Genomic DNA, 14221 nt, shown 5'->3' on the forward strand with positions numbered 1-14221 from the left:
CTGTGGAACTTGTCTACAAGGTTTTTTTTTTTTTCTTTATTTGCATGGATAGGCACCGGGAATCGAACCTGGGTCTCCAGCATGGCAGGAGAGGACTCTGCCTGCTGAGCCACTGTGGCCCACCCGGTTCCTACTTTTTAAATAGCAATGTTTGTTATCCAGTTTTCTCTTCTTTGGGAGGAACCATTAAGAATTTCTCTGTTTCATTTTTTACTGCTTCAAAAGTGGGGCATTTCCTTATTGCAGAAGTATATTTTACTTTTTTTGTCAGCACTTCCTTTGTCCTCCAAATCTCAGAAGTGACATGTACTACCTAAAAAAATCCTGCAAATGACCTTAATTAATGAGAAATATAAGTGTAGCAAGGTGTTTATGTGAATCTTTTGATTCATTCTTTAGAACCTGCTGTTACCTCATAGTCAGGTTGAGAAGTGTTCAGAAAAAAACTAATAGATGGATACAAATTTTTAAAAAATAAGCAAGCACATAAATTTGTATTCATCCTTCTTTCCTTCCTTCCTTCTTTCCAAGGTAGATAATCTACATGATCTATATTTGGAACTATAGTTTGTTCACTTTTATTTATTTACTTATTCTGTTTGTTTATTTTACATTAATAATTCACTAGAGACCTCTATCCTAGGGATTAGAGGAGCAAAAACAATCTCTGTCTTGGACAGGAAAAATACCACACAGAAAACAACAAAAGTATTCAAGAAATACTACTTCAGCACCTACTTTGTGTCCAGTAATACTTTGAGCACAGGGGATAGAGCAAGAAACATAACAGGCAGAATTTCCTGCTCTCTCTCTCTCTCTCTCTCTCTCTCTCTCTCTCCCCGGGATGATATTTCTAGTAGCAGAATATGAATTGTATTGGAAGGTAGATGGCATGTAAAGTGGTGATAAATTCTATGGAGAAAAATAAAGCAGAACACCCAGAGAGAGGAAGAGTACTGGGATTGTGGTGCAAATGAGGGGTTGTGGTTTTAAATAGGATGCATTACTAAAATGATATTTCAGCCAAAGCTTGGAGGAGGTAAAGGAGTGAACTATACAGATATCCACAGAAGAGCTTTCTGGCAAAGGGAACAGCAGATACAAAGTTCCTGAGATGGAAATATGTCTATGATATTCAGGAGGCTAATCAAGTGGAGCAGAGTGAAGGAGGAGAGCATAGAACAGTGTAAATCAGCAAGGTTGGAAGGACCCAGATCTGATGGGCAAGTGTAAAGAATCTGGCTTCTATTCTGAGTGACATGGTGAAACATTGCGGGTTTCTGAGCAGAGGAATGACATAATCCTACATGTTTTAAATGGATTGTACTATCTGCTAAGTAGAGAAGACACAGTAGTAGGACGTGTGAGGGCTGAATCATGAAGAACAATTAGACAGTTATGGTTTCTTTATAAGGATATCAGTGCAGGATACTGAGATAATTATTCAGATTTAGGATTTTTTTCTAAGTGGAACTAACAGAATTTGCTACGGGATTAAATATGAGGTGGTAGAGGAAAAGAGGAGTAAAAAAAGTGATAGAAACTTTTGGGTCTGAGCAACTGGAACGATGTAATTACCATTTACTAAGATGAAATATCTGTGATTGATTTGAGAGGGGTAAGAAAAGAACTTCGCTTTGGGGCATGTTAAATTTGAGTTTCCTATGAGATAGCAAGTAGAGATGTTAAATATGCAGTGAGATATGCATGCATGGAGTTCATTTGAGAAGTCTGGCTAGAAAAAACTATTTGGGAGATTTTCTTAGCATGATATGTAAAGCCATGTGCTAGATGAGTTCATCAAGGGAATGAATGTAGAGAGGAGAGAGAGAAGAGAAAGAATAAGACTAATCTCCAGGACTCTGCTATATTAAGAAGTCAGGGAGAGGAAGAGGAACCAACAATAGAACCAGAAGAGTGTAGTATCCTGGGGTCAACTGAAGTTCTTGCTTTAAGGAAGAAGAAAGGAGGTCAAGTGTTGCTGAATCTGCTCAGAAAGGTTGATGTAGTTTTTCAAGGATGAAAGTAATGTTAACTTCAATTAATTAAAAATTTCAAGTCCTAGATATCCATATTATTGTATCTAATTTCTAAACATTTTTACCTATTCCATTCATTTTTTGTGTTATTAATGCAGAGTTTTCTGTGAACCAAAGTTGCTGTTTTCACCTTTGACAAAGTGCAAATTGAATTATGCCAGTTTTACTTGTATGCTTTTGGTGCATTAGACAAGAAGGATTCTAACCTCCATTTATACTGGTAGAAAGAAATTAATGAGTATTTTCAAGTTCCTTGTTTGGTCACTTAATTGGCTGTGTGACAAAGAGCTCTGCGGTGCATGTCAAACCACTTTCAGAGTCCTCTAATGATTTGTGCTCTGCTTGACTTGTGATACTATTCTGTGTGGCCTGTCAGACTAGATATCCTTGTTAAAGTGGCTAGAATAAATTGGCTAGAAGGTGCATACAATGTAATATATTAACCACAGCAACAGGGAGTACTTTTAGCAGTTCTTTCACGAGAATTCGATGTTTGCCCATAAGCATCAAAGCCAAACCAAACTTTCATTTAATATAATTAAAAGGACATATGAAAGTAGTTTCAGTCACAGCAGGTTCTTGTGGTTTGGGAACTCTTTGTTAAAACTCTGTGAACTTAATATATTTCACAGCTTGATAAATCTGTACTTGATTTGTGTCAGTAAGAGAGAAAATATAAATCTGCTCCCTGCGTGTTTCTGGTGCCCGAGACCTATTGTTAAAAGACACTGAGATCAAAGAAAATAACTTCAACCTACAAAACCAGAATCGTTTTCTTTAGATGAAGAACAGTTATAAGAATTCCCTCCTGTAAGTTGTAGTTGTTAAATGCTGCTATGAAGCAATCATTGAATCAAAAGATGGAAAAAACACACATAATGTAAGCAGAGTAAATCATGCAGGTATAATTTAAGAGCTTGAACAGGTCAATTCATAAATCTAATGATTGAAAGACCCCAAAAGGACAATGAGGGATGTTCATGGAGATCCTTCTCAAACATGGAAAGAACATAATTCTGGGAATCTCTCAAAAATCCCCTGGCATATATTTTAGGTCAAACAAGAGATGGCTGCAGTACAAAGTCATTTCTGCTTCTTCCATTTTGCACATTTCCTATATATAAATAATGTTCCAGCAGTTGTTTGTGCATATATGGTTAGTGATTGTTTGAGAGGTAATTCTAATAAGGCTGAGAAGAAAAAAGCTCTTCTGTTAATAAATAAAAGAAAAAATTTTCCCTCTTCTTTTCATGACATTGGAGTTTCTTCTCCCATTTAGTTTCCTGCTCAAAGCCCAGATTATGAACTGTTGGTTAAAACTGTTTGTTCAAAGTCCATTCTAACGTGTCATTGCTCTCTGAACATGCCTTTACCTTTAGGAAAGTTTTAAGTATATAGAAGAATATAAATAGATACTATTTCTATGCAAATTCAAAATATTATATATCAATTTACTTTGCTATTTCTTCAATAGCTTTATGATCACATGGTAAACCAAAAGGAAAAAAGATGTTAAAAACAGCATTACAGATTTAAGATCCTACTTTCTGAAACTATTATTAGCTTTTCTGGGATAGGTGAAAAAAGAAATGAAAGTTTAAAGAGTAATTTGCAGTAAAAAGATGCCTGATTGTTTAGAAAAAAAAGAATGATTTTCGTTGTACTGCTCCAACAGAGTTATAAATTTAATTTTTTCTCGTATCTAACATATTAGGTACTAATTTTGAATAGCTAATTATAACAGAAACTTGACTATTTTGGGTGAAAGAAATCGGGTTTATTCTTGCACATATGTGCAAGTATGGATGAGGCCATCTAGAATTAGCTTGAAATCACCAAAGACCAAGGTTTCATCTTTTTTTATGCTCCATTATCCTTAGCTTATGGTTTCTATCCACAAAATTACTAGATGACTATTTAGGTTCTTGTCATAACTTCAGGGCTAATTTCCAAGCAGGCAGAAGGACAAGGACTGGGAATCACCTCTTTTAGAACTTTCCAACATTCCCACCTATTTCTGATCAAATCTTACAGGCTACCTTATTTCATAAATCAACACTACAGATGTGGCTTTGCAGCTAGACATAGTCTCCTATAACACTGTCTAAGGCAAGAGGGATGTTGGGCAGCTAGCATTCTCAGACTAGAACAAAACATGTTTTTCCCCCTATTTAATGATAAATAGTGATGCCTTCATCCAATTTTTGATGTAATAACTTTCAATAGATTTTTGACAATATTAAGGTTACTTTTGAATTCATACATGCAGATTCAAATGTTTGTTGAGTGGCAGTTGTGTAGTACAAACCAACCTCTTATCACTCTGCCTAATTGTCCAGCTCTTTTTCCCCAAAGCAATCATTTTTTTCATCTTAAATACTTTACCAGAGAAGATTGTTTGTACTCACATCCATGTTTTTATAGTGGTTTCTTATAAGTCTTGACATACAATCAGACAATAATGTCATTGTTCTTCCTTGCCTAGAATAAGGACTTTGGGGGTAGCTTGTGACAGAACCACATAATAGAGTGACATTCCACCACTGAAAAGAATACAATATGTGTAGAGGTGATCACAAAAATAGATTTGTGTCATGGGTTATATCAGCAAAGCAAGAAAACTGTTCATCAGTAGGAAACTGATTGAATAAACAGTGGAACAACAAATAACTGAATACTCTTTAGTTACAGAAATAATAAAGTATATCTATCAGTGTTGACTTGGAATGACAGACTTGATGGTTAATTTCATGCATCAGGTGGCTTGGTTATGGTGTCCATTTGTTTGTTCAAGCCAATACTGGCCTGATTGTTCCTGTGAGGGTATTTTATAGATAGATTTGCATCTATAATCAGCCTATTGCATCTGATTGACTGCATCTACAATTAACAAAGAAGATTGCCCTCAACAATGTGGGTAGTCTCCTCATTCAATTAGTTCTGTTTAAAAGCCAGAACTGAAGATGTCAAAAATCAGAAAGAAGAATAAATATTGGCCTGATAGTTACTGTGAGGATATTTCATAGGTGGATTTGCATCTATGAATAATTGATTGCGTCTGACTGACTGCATCTACAACTAACAAAGGAGATTGTCCTTAGCAATGTGGGGAGTCTCCTCATCCAATAAGTTGGAAATTTTAAAAGCCATATTGAAGTTGACAGGAATCCAAAAGAAGAATTTTCATGTCTACTTTTGTCAGCCAGATCCCCTTAGGAAATTCAGAATCAAATTCAGTACTACCTTTAACAGAGGTTCCAGTTGCTACCTGCCCCATGGAGTTCAGCCACTCTCTTTTTCTTTCTCTTTCTGTATATATATATACAGAGAAAGTTATGAGAAGGAATCAATAGCCTGCGTGCCATGAAAGAGTTTGAACTAGAGTCATGACATGATATTTTCAAAAGATTAGTCTGGCTGAAAACTTAATCTCCTGCAATATCCATTCTTAAAGCTGCAGCTTTACCTGTATGTAGGTGATTCTCAAAAATAATGTTAATAAACTGCTTTACAAATTTATGAATTTCTCTGTTAATCCATTCTCTATATTACTTTCTGAGTAATAATTTAACAGTACAAATCTGATCATGTCTTAACTCTTCTCCAAAGAGTCCTTTACTCTGTTTTGCCCTCAGGAAACCCCTTTCTTGGAATATAATATTACAAGTCTCTGACTCCTCTTTTTAACTTCTTACACCTTTAACTGACCCCTCACACCCTCTTGGATCCTATACTCTCAAACCATCTAAGTGCTTGCAATCCATGCCTTTGTATTTTCCATCCATTCTGTTTAGGTTATTCCTAGATGTGCTCTCTTTTTTCTTCTGTTCCTCATCTCAGATAATTTTGACTTATCTGCCAAAACCCAATTCATGTGTCAGATACTCTAAGGAAGCATTCTTTGTCTCAGTCTGGATAAAATGCCTTCTTATTTGCACCAATAGCACCCTCAGTTTTCCTCTATTACAGCAGACTTTATTTTTATAACTGTTCATTTATCTATTTTTTCTGAGGTCCTGGAGGAGGAGCTGTGCCACTTTTATTTCTATATCCTCTGAACTTTAATATTGTAGTTAGCACATACAATGTGATCTCTAAATATTTGCTGTTTAATAGAAGCCTAAGGCCCATTTTTCCGATTGTTTTCTGGTATATCCCTTGCAGTGAAAATCTTCAAAAACGGTTTCTATTCCCACTATATCCAATCTCTCTTTTTCCTTTCTCTTTTAAATTCACTTGCCAGGTATTACCCCTACTTCTTCACAGAACCTGCACTTGTTGAAGTCTTTAATGACTCTGTGCTGCTAAACCCAATGGTTAATTCTCAGTTTCATATCTTATTTGACCAATCAGAAACACTTGACATAGTTGATCACTACTTCTTCCTTGGTACTCTCTCTTCAGGACAATCACTCTTGATTTTCCTCCTACCTAACTGATGGTTCGTCCTCATTCTCCTTTGCTGGTCCCTTCTCTTCTTTTGGAGTGCCCTATAGCACAATCCTTAGTCCCCTTTTCTTCTCTGTGTACAGTCATTCCCTTGGTGACTTCATCAATTTAAATACCCTCTATAGGCACCTGTAACTCACAAGTGCTATCTCCAACACTGACTACTCTCCTGAATTCCAGAATTAATTTCTCAGCTACATTCTCAACATCTCCACTTTGTTGACTCATTGGCATCTCAAAATAATCCTGTCCACAACTAAATTCCTGATCTTTACCCCCCAAACTAGCTTTGTATGCAGCCTTCACTATCTCAGTTGATGTGGTCCAGTACCACACCCACAACCTTTCTCCTTAGTTCACTCCAAACTCACTGGCTTCCTTAAGATTTGGGGACACGCTTGGCATGTTCCCACTAGAGGGTCTTAATTCTCCTTGTTCACTCAGATTGGAATGTTTCTCCTCCAGATAACTGCATGGTTAATTCCCTCACCTCCTATGTCTTCTTAAAGTTGTCACCTTTCCAATGGGGTCCACCTGGTTTATCCTATTTAAAATCACAGGACACCTCCCCCAAACCCCCACCTGACTCAAGATTCCCTTTATATTGCTCTAATTTTCTCCCCTCTCTCCATGGCACTTAGTGTCTTTTAATATGCTTTATTCAGTAGTATTATTTGTCCCACTTGACAGAATGTTTAGTTCCAGGATTTTTTGTTTGTTTTGGTTATGATATATCTCAAGAGTCTAGAACAGAGCCAGCTCATATTAAATGATGAAAAATATTTATGTATTAATATCCTCTTTTGAAATAACGATAGATAAAATCAAATTGATTGCCCCTCAAAAACAACTTTTTTTTGTTTCTTTTACAACTATTCTATCAGTCACCCAGAAGAAACCATGGAGTTATTATTATTAGTACAAGGAAAATGAATTTTTGCATACTTTTATGATTAAATTAATTTCGGAGCTGCTAGCATCCCTCTTCCCTTAATCTCTATGATACCACACTCTCCTGGCTACTCTTTCTTCATCTCAATTGTAGTCCAGTCTTTCCTCATTTTCCTCTCCATTGTTAGTGTTCTGGGTCATCAGTCTTCTCACTCAATTCAGCTTCATTTGGAATTGTCAGAGGTTCCAATGAGCCTATTTAAATTCATCACTCCTAAATCTATTTGGACTTTTCTAATTGATGCTACTATTAGGTATTTTGCACTCAATGTAAGTAAACCTGAATTAAATTATGTTCCCCACTTGCCTTCCCACATACCCACTACCTTTAGAAAAACGAACAAGGGCAGGTCACAGGGTCTCAGCAGGCAGAGTTCTCCCTACCATGCCACAGACCTGGGTTCAATTCTGAGTGCCTGCCCATGCAACAGACAAACAAACAAAATATTCCTTCTCTTCCTTTATTCCCTTTTTAAGTGAGTGTCATCATTATCCACCTCATTGCCAAAATTGTTTGCATTACAGTTCTTCATCTCTCTCACTAATTAATTAAGCAATAAATCAATAAATCCTCTTAAATTCCTCCAATACTTTTCTCCATCCTCAGAGCTAGAATGAATGCATGGATTTGATGCCTGGTTCTGCCAGGTGTTACCTAATTAACCTTTAGCAGGTTACTTAACTTTTCAGAATTTTAATTTTCTCATCTGTAAAATGAGGATAATGCTAATTTCTAGCTCATTCGATTATTGTGAAAATTAACTGAGTTAATACATGTTATGCATTCAAAATCAGTGTCTAGAACACACTCAATAAATACTAGCCATTCTGTATATCACTCCCCAACTTAAAATCTTTCAGTTTCTTTCGATTGCCTTTAGGAAGAATTGAAAATATCTTCATGCAATTGTAAGCATCTTTGAGATCTCACCTCCTCTTATCCAAGCCTCTTGCTCTCATTGCTCTATATAGGAATTTTGTTCAATTCCTTCAAAGTGTCTTGATCTTTTTCACCTCTATCTCCATAAGCACATGTAAGGCCTTTTGCCCCTTACTTTAGCCAACTTTGGTCAATCTTGAATTTCAGCTTGAAATTCTATGCCAAAGCCTTTCTAATAAAAACCTTGAACCTTGTATTTCCATTATTATAATGCTAGCTAGCCATGTTGTATTTTAATTACTTGTTTAATTGTATGGTCCCACTATGTTGTCATCACCTTGAGGGAAGAAAGAGCATCTGTCTTTCTTGCTGCATCCCAAATGACTGCCACACTGAAGGTGCTCAATATTTGTTAATGAGTATTGATGTAGGAAGAAGATTGAGTCAAGTTTATAACTACATTTAATTCCTATAATATAATATAGATTTATTTGACAACATTCAATCATTTAACCTCAAACTAAATTTAAAAAGTGATACAGTTAGTAACAGCATTTTTTTAAATAACAAAGAAAGGGTCTCTTGAGGAGGCAGAGTCTTTTCTATTAAATTTTACTTTCAACTTGTTCTATTGTTAAAAGATTCTTATTATTATATTAAGGTCAGTTGTGTTATACAATCTAATTTTAATTAAGACTTGGAAATGCCAACACTTCACTGTAATAAAAAAAGGAGTTCAGAGATTAGTAGTTTTTATATGCTTAATAATATTAAATGACAATGGTTATAAAAAGAACCTTAGGTTTATTGATCAGATGTGTAAATATCAGTCACTCAACTTGACTTCTAATAAAAAGATCTGCAAGTTCTAAACTATTTCGAAGGCTTCTCTAACATTTGACCTTCAAATTTTTTATTTGAATCAATATCTAAACGCAGATTGGAGTACACAGTGCCCTATTCAGTAATAATTTTAAACTTTCATTGTATTTTGTTTTATTCTTAACTGATAAACTTTGCATGAAGTCAAAAATAGAGAATTAAAGAAAGCTTGCTTTTATTGTTTTCAAGTTATAATTAATGTAAATTGTATTGTCTTTTACTGAAATAAAAGAATGACAGAAAGCAGTTTAAAACAACATTGGTCATCATAATGATCATACAATATATTAAAAAGAAATGTTGCATTTAAGAGAACATCAAAACGTAAAGATGTGAAAGTAAAGAGTAAAATGAAGTTCCATATTACTAAGCAGATATTTAAAAATTATTTCAGCTTGTGAATTAAATGTATCTGCTAATATGAAGTAATTACTCTTAAATTTCTAATGGGATGCCTAATGACAATTTGTACATTTATAAGTTTGCTATATTGTAACTCAATAAATATTGTTGTATTGTGGTATTTACACATTGTAACTCAAATATAATGAGCTTAATAAAGAATTAATTCCCCATTTTGTAATTTTTCTTGGCTTCACAATTCTGCTTTCTAATCAGCCATTACTATATTTTCAGAGGAAATTTTCTATTAGTGAACATTTTCATTTGTGAACATGTCAGTCCTTTGCTAAAAAATCTTTAACAGCTATACACTTTCTTTTCAATGAAGCCCAAACTCCTTAGCATGATACTGAAAACCTTCTAAGATCTGACTTTTGCCAGCCATTTCTTTGTGCTACTCATCTTTCTACCCTCTTTTTCCATGCACCATACATTCTCACCCCAAACCCAACACGTTCCATGCATAAGTCATTTCCTTTACGATCATCAACTTGCTTTCTGTGTCTTTCAGCCTCAGATTTCATCCTCCTCCTCTTGCAAAACTTCCAGAAGTAAAAGAAAGGCTATATAGCCATTTGTTCCCCAAGGTTTTTTCTCACATTGCTTATCACAAGTAAATTTTCCCTTTTGAAATAAATATGTGTGCTCATAAGGTAATATAACACCTTTAACAAACATATGGTGAATCATGGATACACCATATCTTTTTGAATATCTATTTACAATTGAAAGCACATATTGAAACTCTTATAATTAAATTCAGACCTTAAATTCATTTGACTGTTTATACTCACAACATATAATTGCACCATGGATTTTATTTTTAGGAAATTCTGATACATAGATATCATAGATGATTCTTGAAGTCACTATGTTGGGTGAAATCGCTGGAATATGCAAATTCATAGAGACAGATCATGAAGTACAGGTTATAGCAGGTGGGGGTGTTATGGAGTTAATGCATAATGGATACAATGTTTCTGTTTTGGGTGATGGAAAAGCTCTGGTCGTGGATGGTGCTGAGGGTAGCACAACATTACTAATATCATTAATCACAGTGAATTGTCATGAATTGCATGCTTGGGAGTGGTTGATATGGGAAAGTTAGTTTCGTGTATGTGTTTACATGATTTAAAAAGAGAGAGGAAAAAAATAAGTCATTTAGATGTCTGTCTATTAACTCTAAAGAAAAGTGAGATATCCACCCCTATCCTCAAATTGAAACATGATGAGACTTACTTTCTTGTGTAGTTTGCACTTCATTGATTGGTTAGAAAAGATAATTTGTTCAAGGCTACCCTGAAAATTAGTGCAGAGCTAGAATGCAAATTCTCAGTGCCCATTACCTGGTCGGGTTCTAGGTGTTTGAAAAAGAGAATGAAGTGAGAAATATTTAGTTTCTGTCAAGCATATTGTTGATTGAATTGACTTCTCCAAATTTTACATTGTTTCGGTCTGTGCATGTCAAAATCATTAGGTTATTGGATTTATTTTTTTCCTCCTGGATTCAGACATTATGATGAGAATAATAAAATTTTATAAAATAAATTCTGAACCAATCTTATTTTCTTCTAACTTAGAATATAAATTTCAAGTCAGAAAAAAATTCATAGCAGGAAAGAGAAATCAGTCACAGCTGTTGGACCTTAAAATGATATCCCTGTACCTGCTTTAACCTTAGTCAAATTCATTGTATATTTCCTGTTTGATCTGGGTTCTAAGTATATTTAATCAAATAAAATGAAAATTAATTTATTTATGAAAAGATGTTGTTGAGTTCATGAAGGCAATGCAAATACCTAATCAGAGAAAAAAATGTTCTGTGACCAAATGTCATCATTTATGGTTAAAATATACAAAGGCATAAATGTATAGGAAAAAAGCAATTTTATGTTTTATATTTGAGCAGTAGTGACTATTCCATTCCTTCTTTTATTTTCTTTTTTCATTTTATGAAGCTTCACAAAAAGAAGCAACAAAGAACAGAACAGAAACATTGTATTTTCCGCAATACATTTCCCCTGAAGTAAAATTTAGGTGTTCAATGTAAGATAATTAACTAATGCAAAAATGGCTGCTTCTTAAAGAGCAGGCATCATTTTTGTAGCATATGGGACTTCCAGAGCATTTCTAATGAATTTAGAAGATCATCAAATCCCAGAAAGAATACTTTTTTTACACTCAAGAAGTCTGTGTTCTCTGTTTGGCTTTAAGAAACATAAACACTTTTTTCTACCTGTTTGGCACTTCCTTTTTGGCATTTTCTGTTGGCACTGCCCCTATAAGGAATTTCCTGGATAGCGGATCATTCAATTGTGACCCAGAGACGTTTTTCCTCTGACTACTGGGTCATGCTTTAAACCCAGAACGAATGACAGCACTGAGCACACTGTGTGAAAATGCTGTCGCCAAACTCACCCAGAGATTTTTCAGTTTGTTTTCTTTAAATAATGCAGAAGTATCCAAGTTGTGAGTAGGATTATATAAAAGTCTCATGATGTTGACTTTTGGCCAGAATTTGGAATGGTTGGGAAAATATCAAGAAATATAACTTTTATCAAAGGACAGATGAACTTTTGAAGCTGGTTTTAGTTGGCAGTCAAGGTTTTTCATTATGAAGCTGAATTTTTGAAGCTGAATTTTTAACAGTTGCTACTTGGCTACTATGAAAACATTAGCCAGAAGAAAGCATTGCATTGTGATGGATATTTCTCCCATCTCTCGCAATTCCTCTGCCAACATGCTAATAATGAGAGTTTGGTTTTAAAACACCTAGGTGCTGCCTGGGAACTGTGTTGGCTAACTATTCAACTTTGTTTCTGGAGTAGATGCATATTTTATCAGCGGGTTCAGGGATGACCACTTTCAAACTTTTTGTGTTTTATTTTTCTATTTTGCTACTCTCTTTGTTTGAGTGAGTCTTGCTTACTGGAAGAGGCGCTTTTTCTTTGTAACCTAGAGCGTAAAGCAACTTCAGAGATGATTCAGTGAACTAAGGAGAAATGTGGTTCCTTCTCTCTATGTGTGAGTGTACCTACTACTGATTTTTTTGAAGGAAAAATACCTGAGAGCCATAGACAGAGAGGACCAACTCTGCTTCCCTCTCTAATAGTAAACAGCATGAAGAAGATTTCTCTTAACATACAACATATTCAAAGCCCCTGGGAGTATGTATGCTTTGATATTTTCCCATTCTGACATTTTACTAGCTGGCTAGAAAAACAAAACAAAACACATTGGTTTGCTTAGTGAGTCCTTAACTTATAAGCAGCAATTTTTGTGCTGCCCTAGCTGTAGTCATTCTTTTCTAAATCTCTGTTGTATCCAGCCTCCAAGGATATATTAAAAATATTCACAACTTTTCTTTGAATTTTTTAGAGTGATGTATTAAAAAATATTCAAAAAAGTTTTTTTGTGGATGATATGGTAGAAGGATTGGTTCAAATTACATGCCAACATTTCCCTGACCAAAGTAACTTAATTATGTGCTCATGGTTTTATTGAAACCTTTGCTTCTGATCCTAAGAAGCAAACACAACTGTATTTGTTGTCTTTCAGAACAAAAATAGGTTTTTCTCTTGCCTTGAAAGGTCTCAGGCAGGGTCTTACAGAACAAAATAATGAATGCTTCTGCTGCAGCATGTCACAGGGGAGGCTGGGACAATACTGAACTCATGCACACTGTTGATCCTTGCTTGCTGGGCAACATGTACACCTGGATTTCTGACAGCTGTGTGGGTTCACTAGAGACCTCTGTCATTGTGTTCTTCCTTTCGTAGGCAATGGTCGAGACAGTTAACAACCTCTTGCAACCACAAGCTTTGAATGCGTGGAGAGACCTGACTACAAGTGATCAACTACGCGCAGCTACCATGTTGCTTGACACTGTGGAGGAAAGTGCTTTTGTGCTGGCTGATAATCTTTTGAAAACAGACATTGTCAGGGAGAACACAGACAATATTCGTAAGTGACCTTGTTATGCAGAAGGCCCAGGGTCCCTTGTTCTTCAGAAGAGGGAAAACAGAAAATTATCTATGGTTCCCCAGATATTATGAGTGCCACTTTATTGCAATGGTGGTAAATTGTTATTTTTCTCTCCTTGAGAAGGAATCAGCTGTCATTGGCTTAAAAGGGTCGTCCTAATTATGTATATTATCCTTTTTAGGACACTGCAATTTGGATATATTAGCCTGAGATCTCTTACAGTGAGATCCGTTTTAAAAATTTTAATGAATATATGTATGTATAGATGTATGTTCATACTATTTAAAATTTATCTTCCTAATAAATGGCTTATGGGTCTTCAGGAAAAATAAGGATGGATTATACACTATAAGAAAATGAATCATTTGAGTGAAGGTGATAACACGATTTTGATAATTGTGTTATTTGGCTCATAAAGAATATAGATCTGTTTGGTTGCTTGTAAGGATGTAGCTGACAGTTTTATTTCAGGACATTTGATAACACTGGTTTAAACTTATTAGATTAAAAGATAGATCAATATTGATATAATACTGCAGGTCTACATTATTAAAGGATTTTTACTTAAATCATTAAAAAATGAAATTAAAAAAAAATCAACTTATAGTCAATAACAGTGCAAGGATTTGGGCTT

At 35.0% G+C, this 14221-nt stretch overlaps 1 protein-coding gene across 15 annotated transcripts in view; it reads left to right on the plus strand.

The window, feature by feature from the left end:
• Positions 1 to 14221, plus strand: part of ADGRL3 (adhesion G protein-coupled receptor L3) — an 841123-nt gene that overhangs the window by 692416 nt on the left and 134486 nt on the right. For all 15 annotated transcript variants that reach the window (XM_077136976.1, XM_077136982.1, XM_077136975.1 and 12 more), the window contains one exon: positions 13383 to 13566. In XM_077136976.1, the coding sequence (XP_076993091.1) occupies positions 13383 to 13566 (184 nt within the window). The remainder of the gene's footprint in view (positions 1 to 13382; positions 13567 to 14221) is intronic.

This window comes from Tamandua tetradactyla, chromosome 19 (genome assembly GCF_023851605.1).
Source record: "Tamandua tetradactyla isolate mTamTet1 chromosome 19, mTamTet1.pri, whole genome shotgun sequence".
NCBI classification, from domain to species: Eukaryota; Metazoa; Chordata; class Mammalia; order Pilosa; family Myrmecophagidae; genus Tamandua; species Tamandua tetradactyla.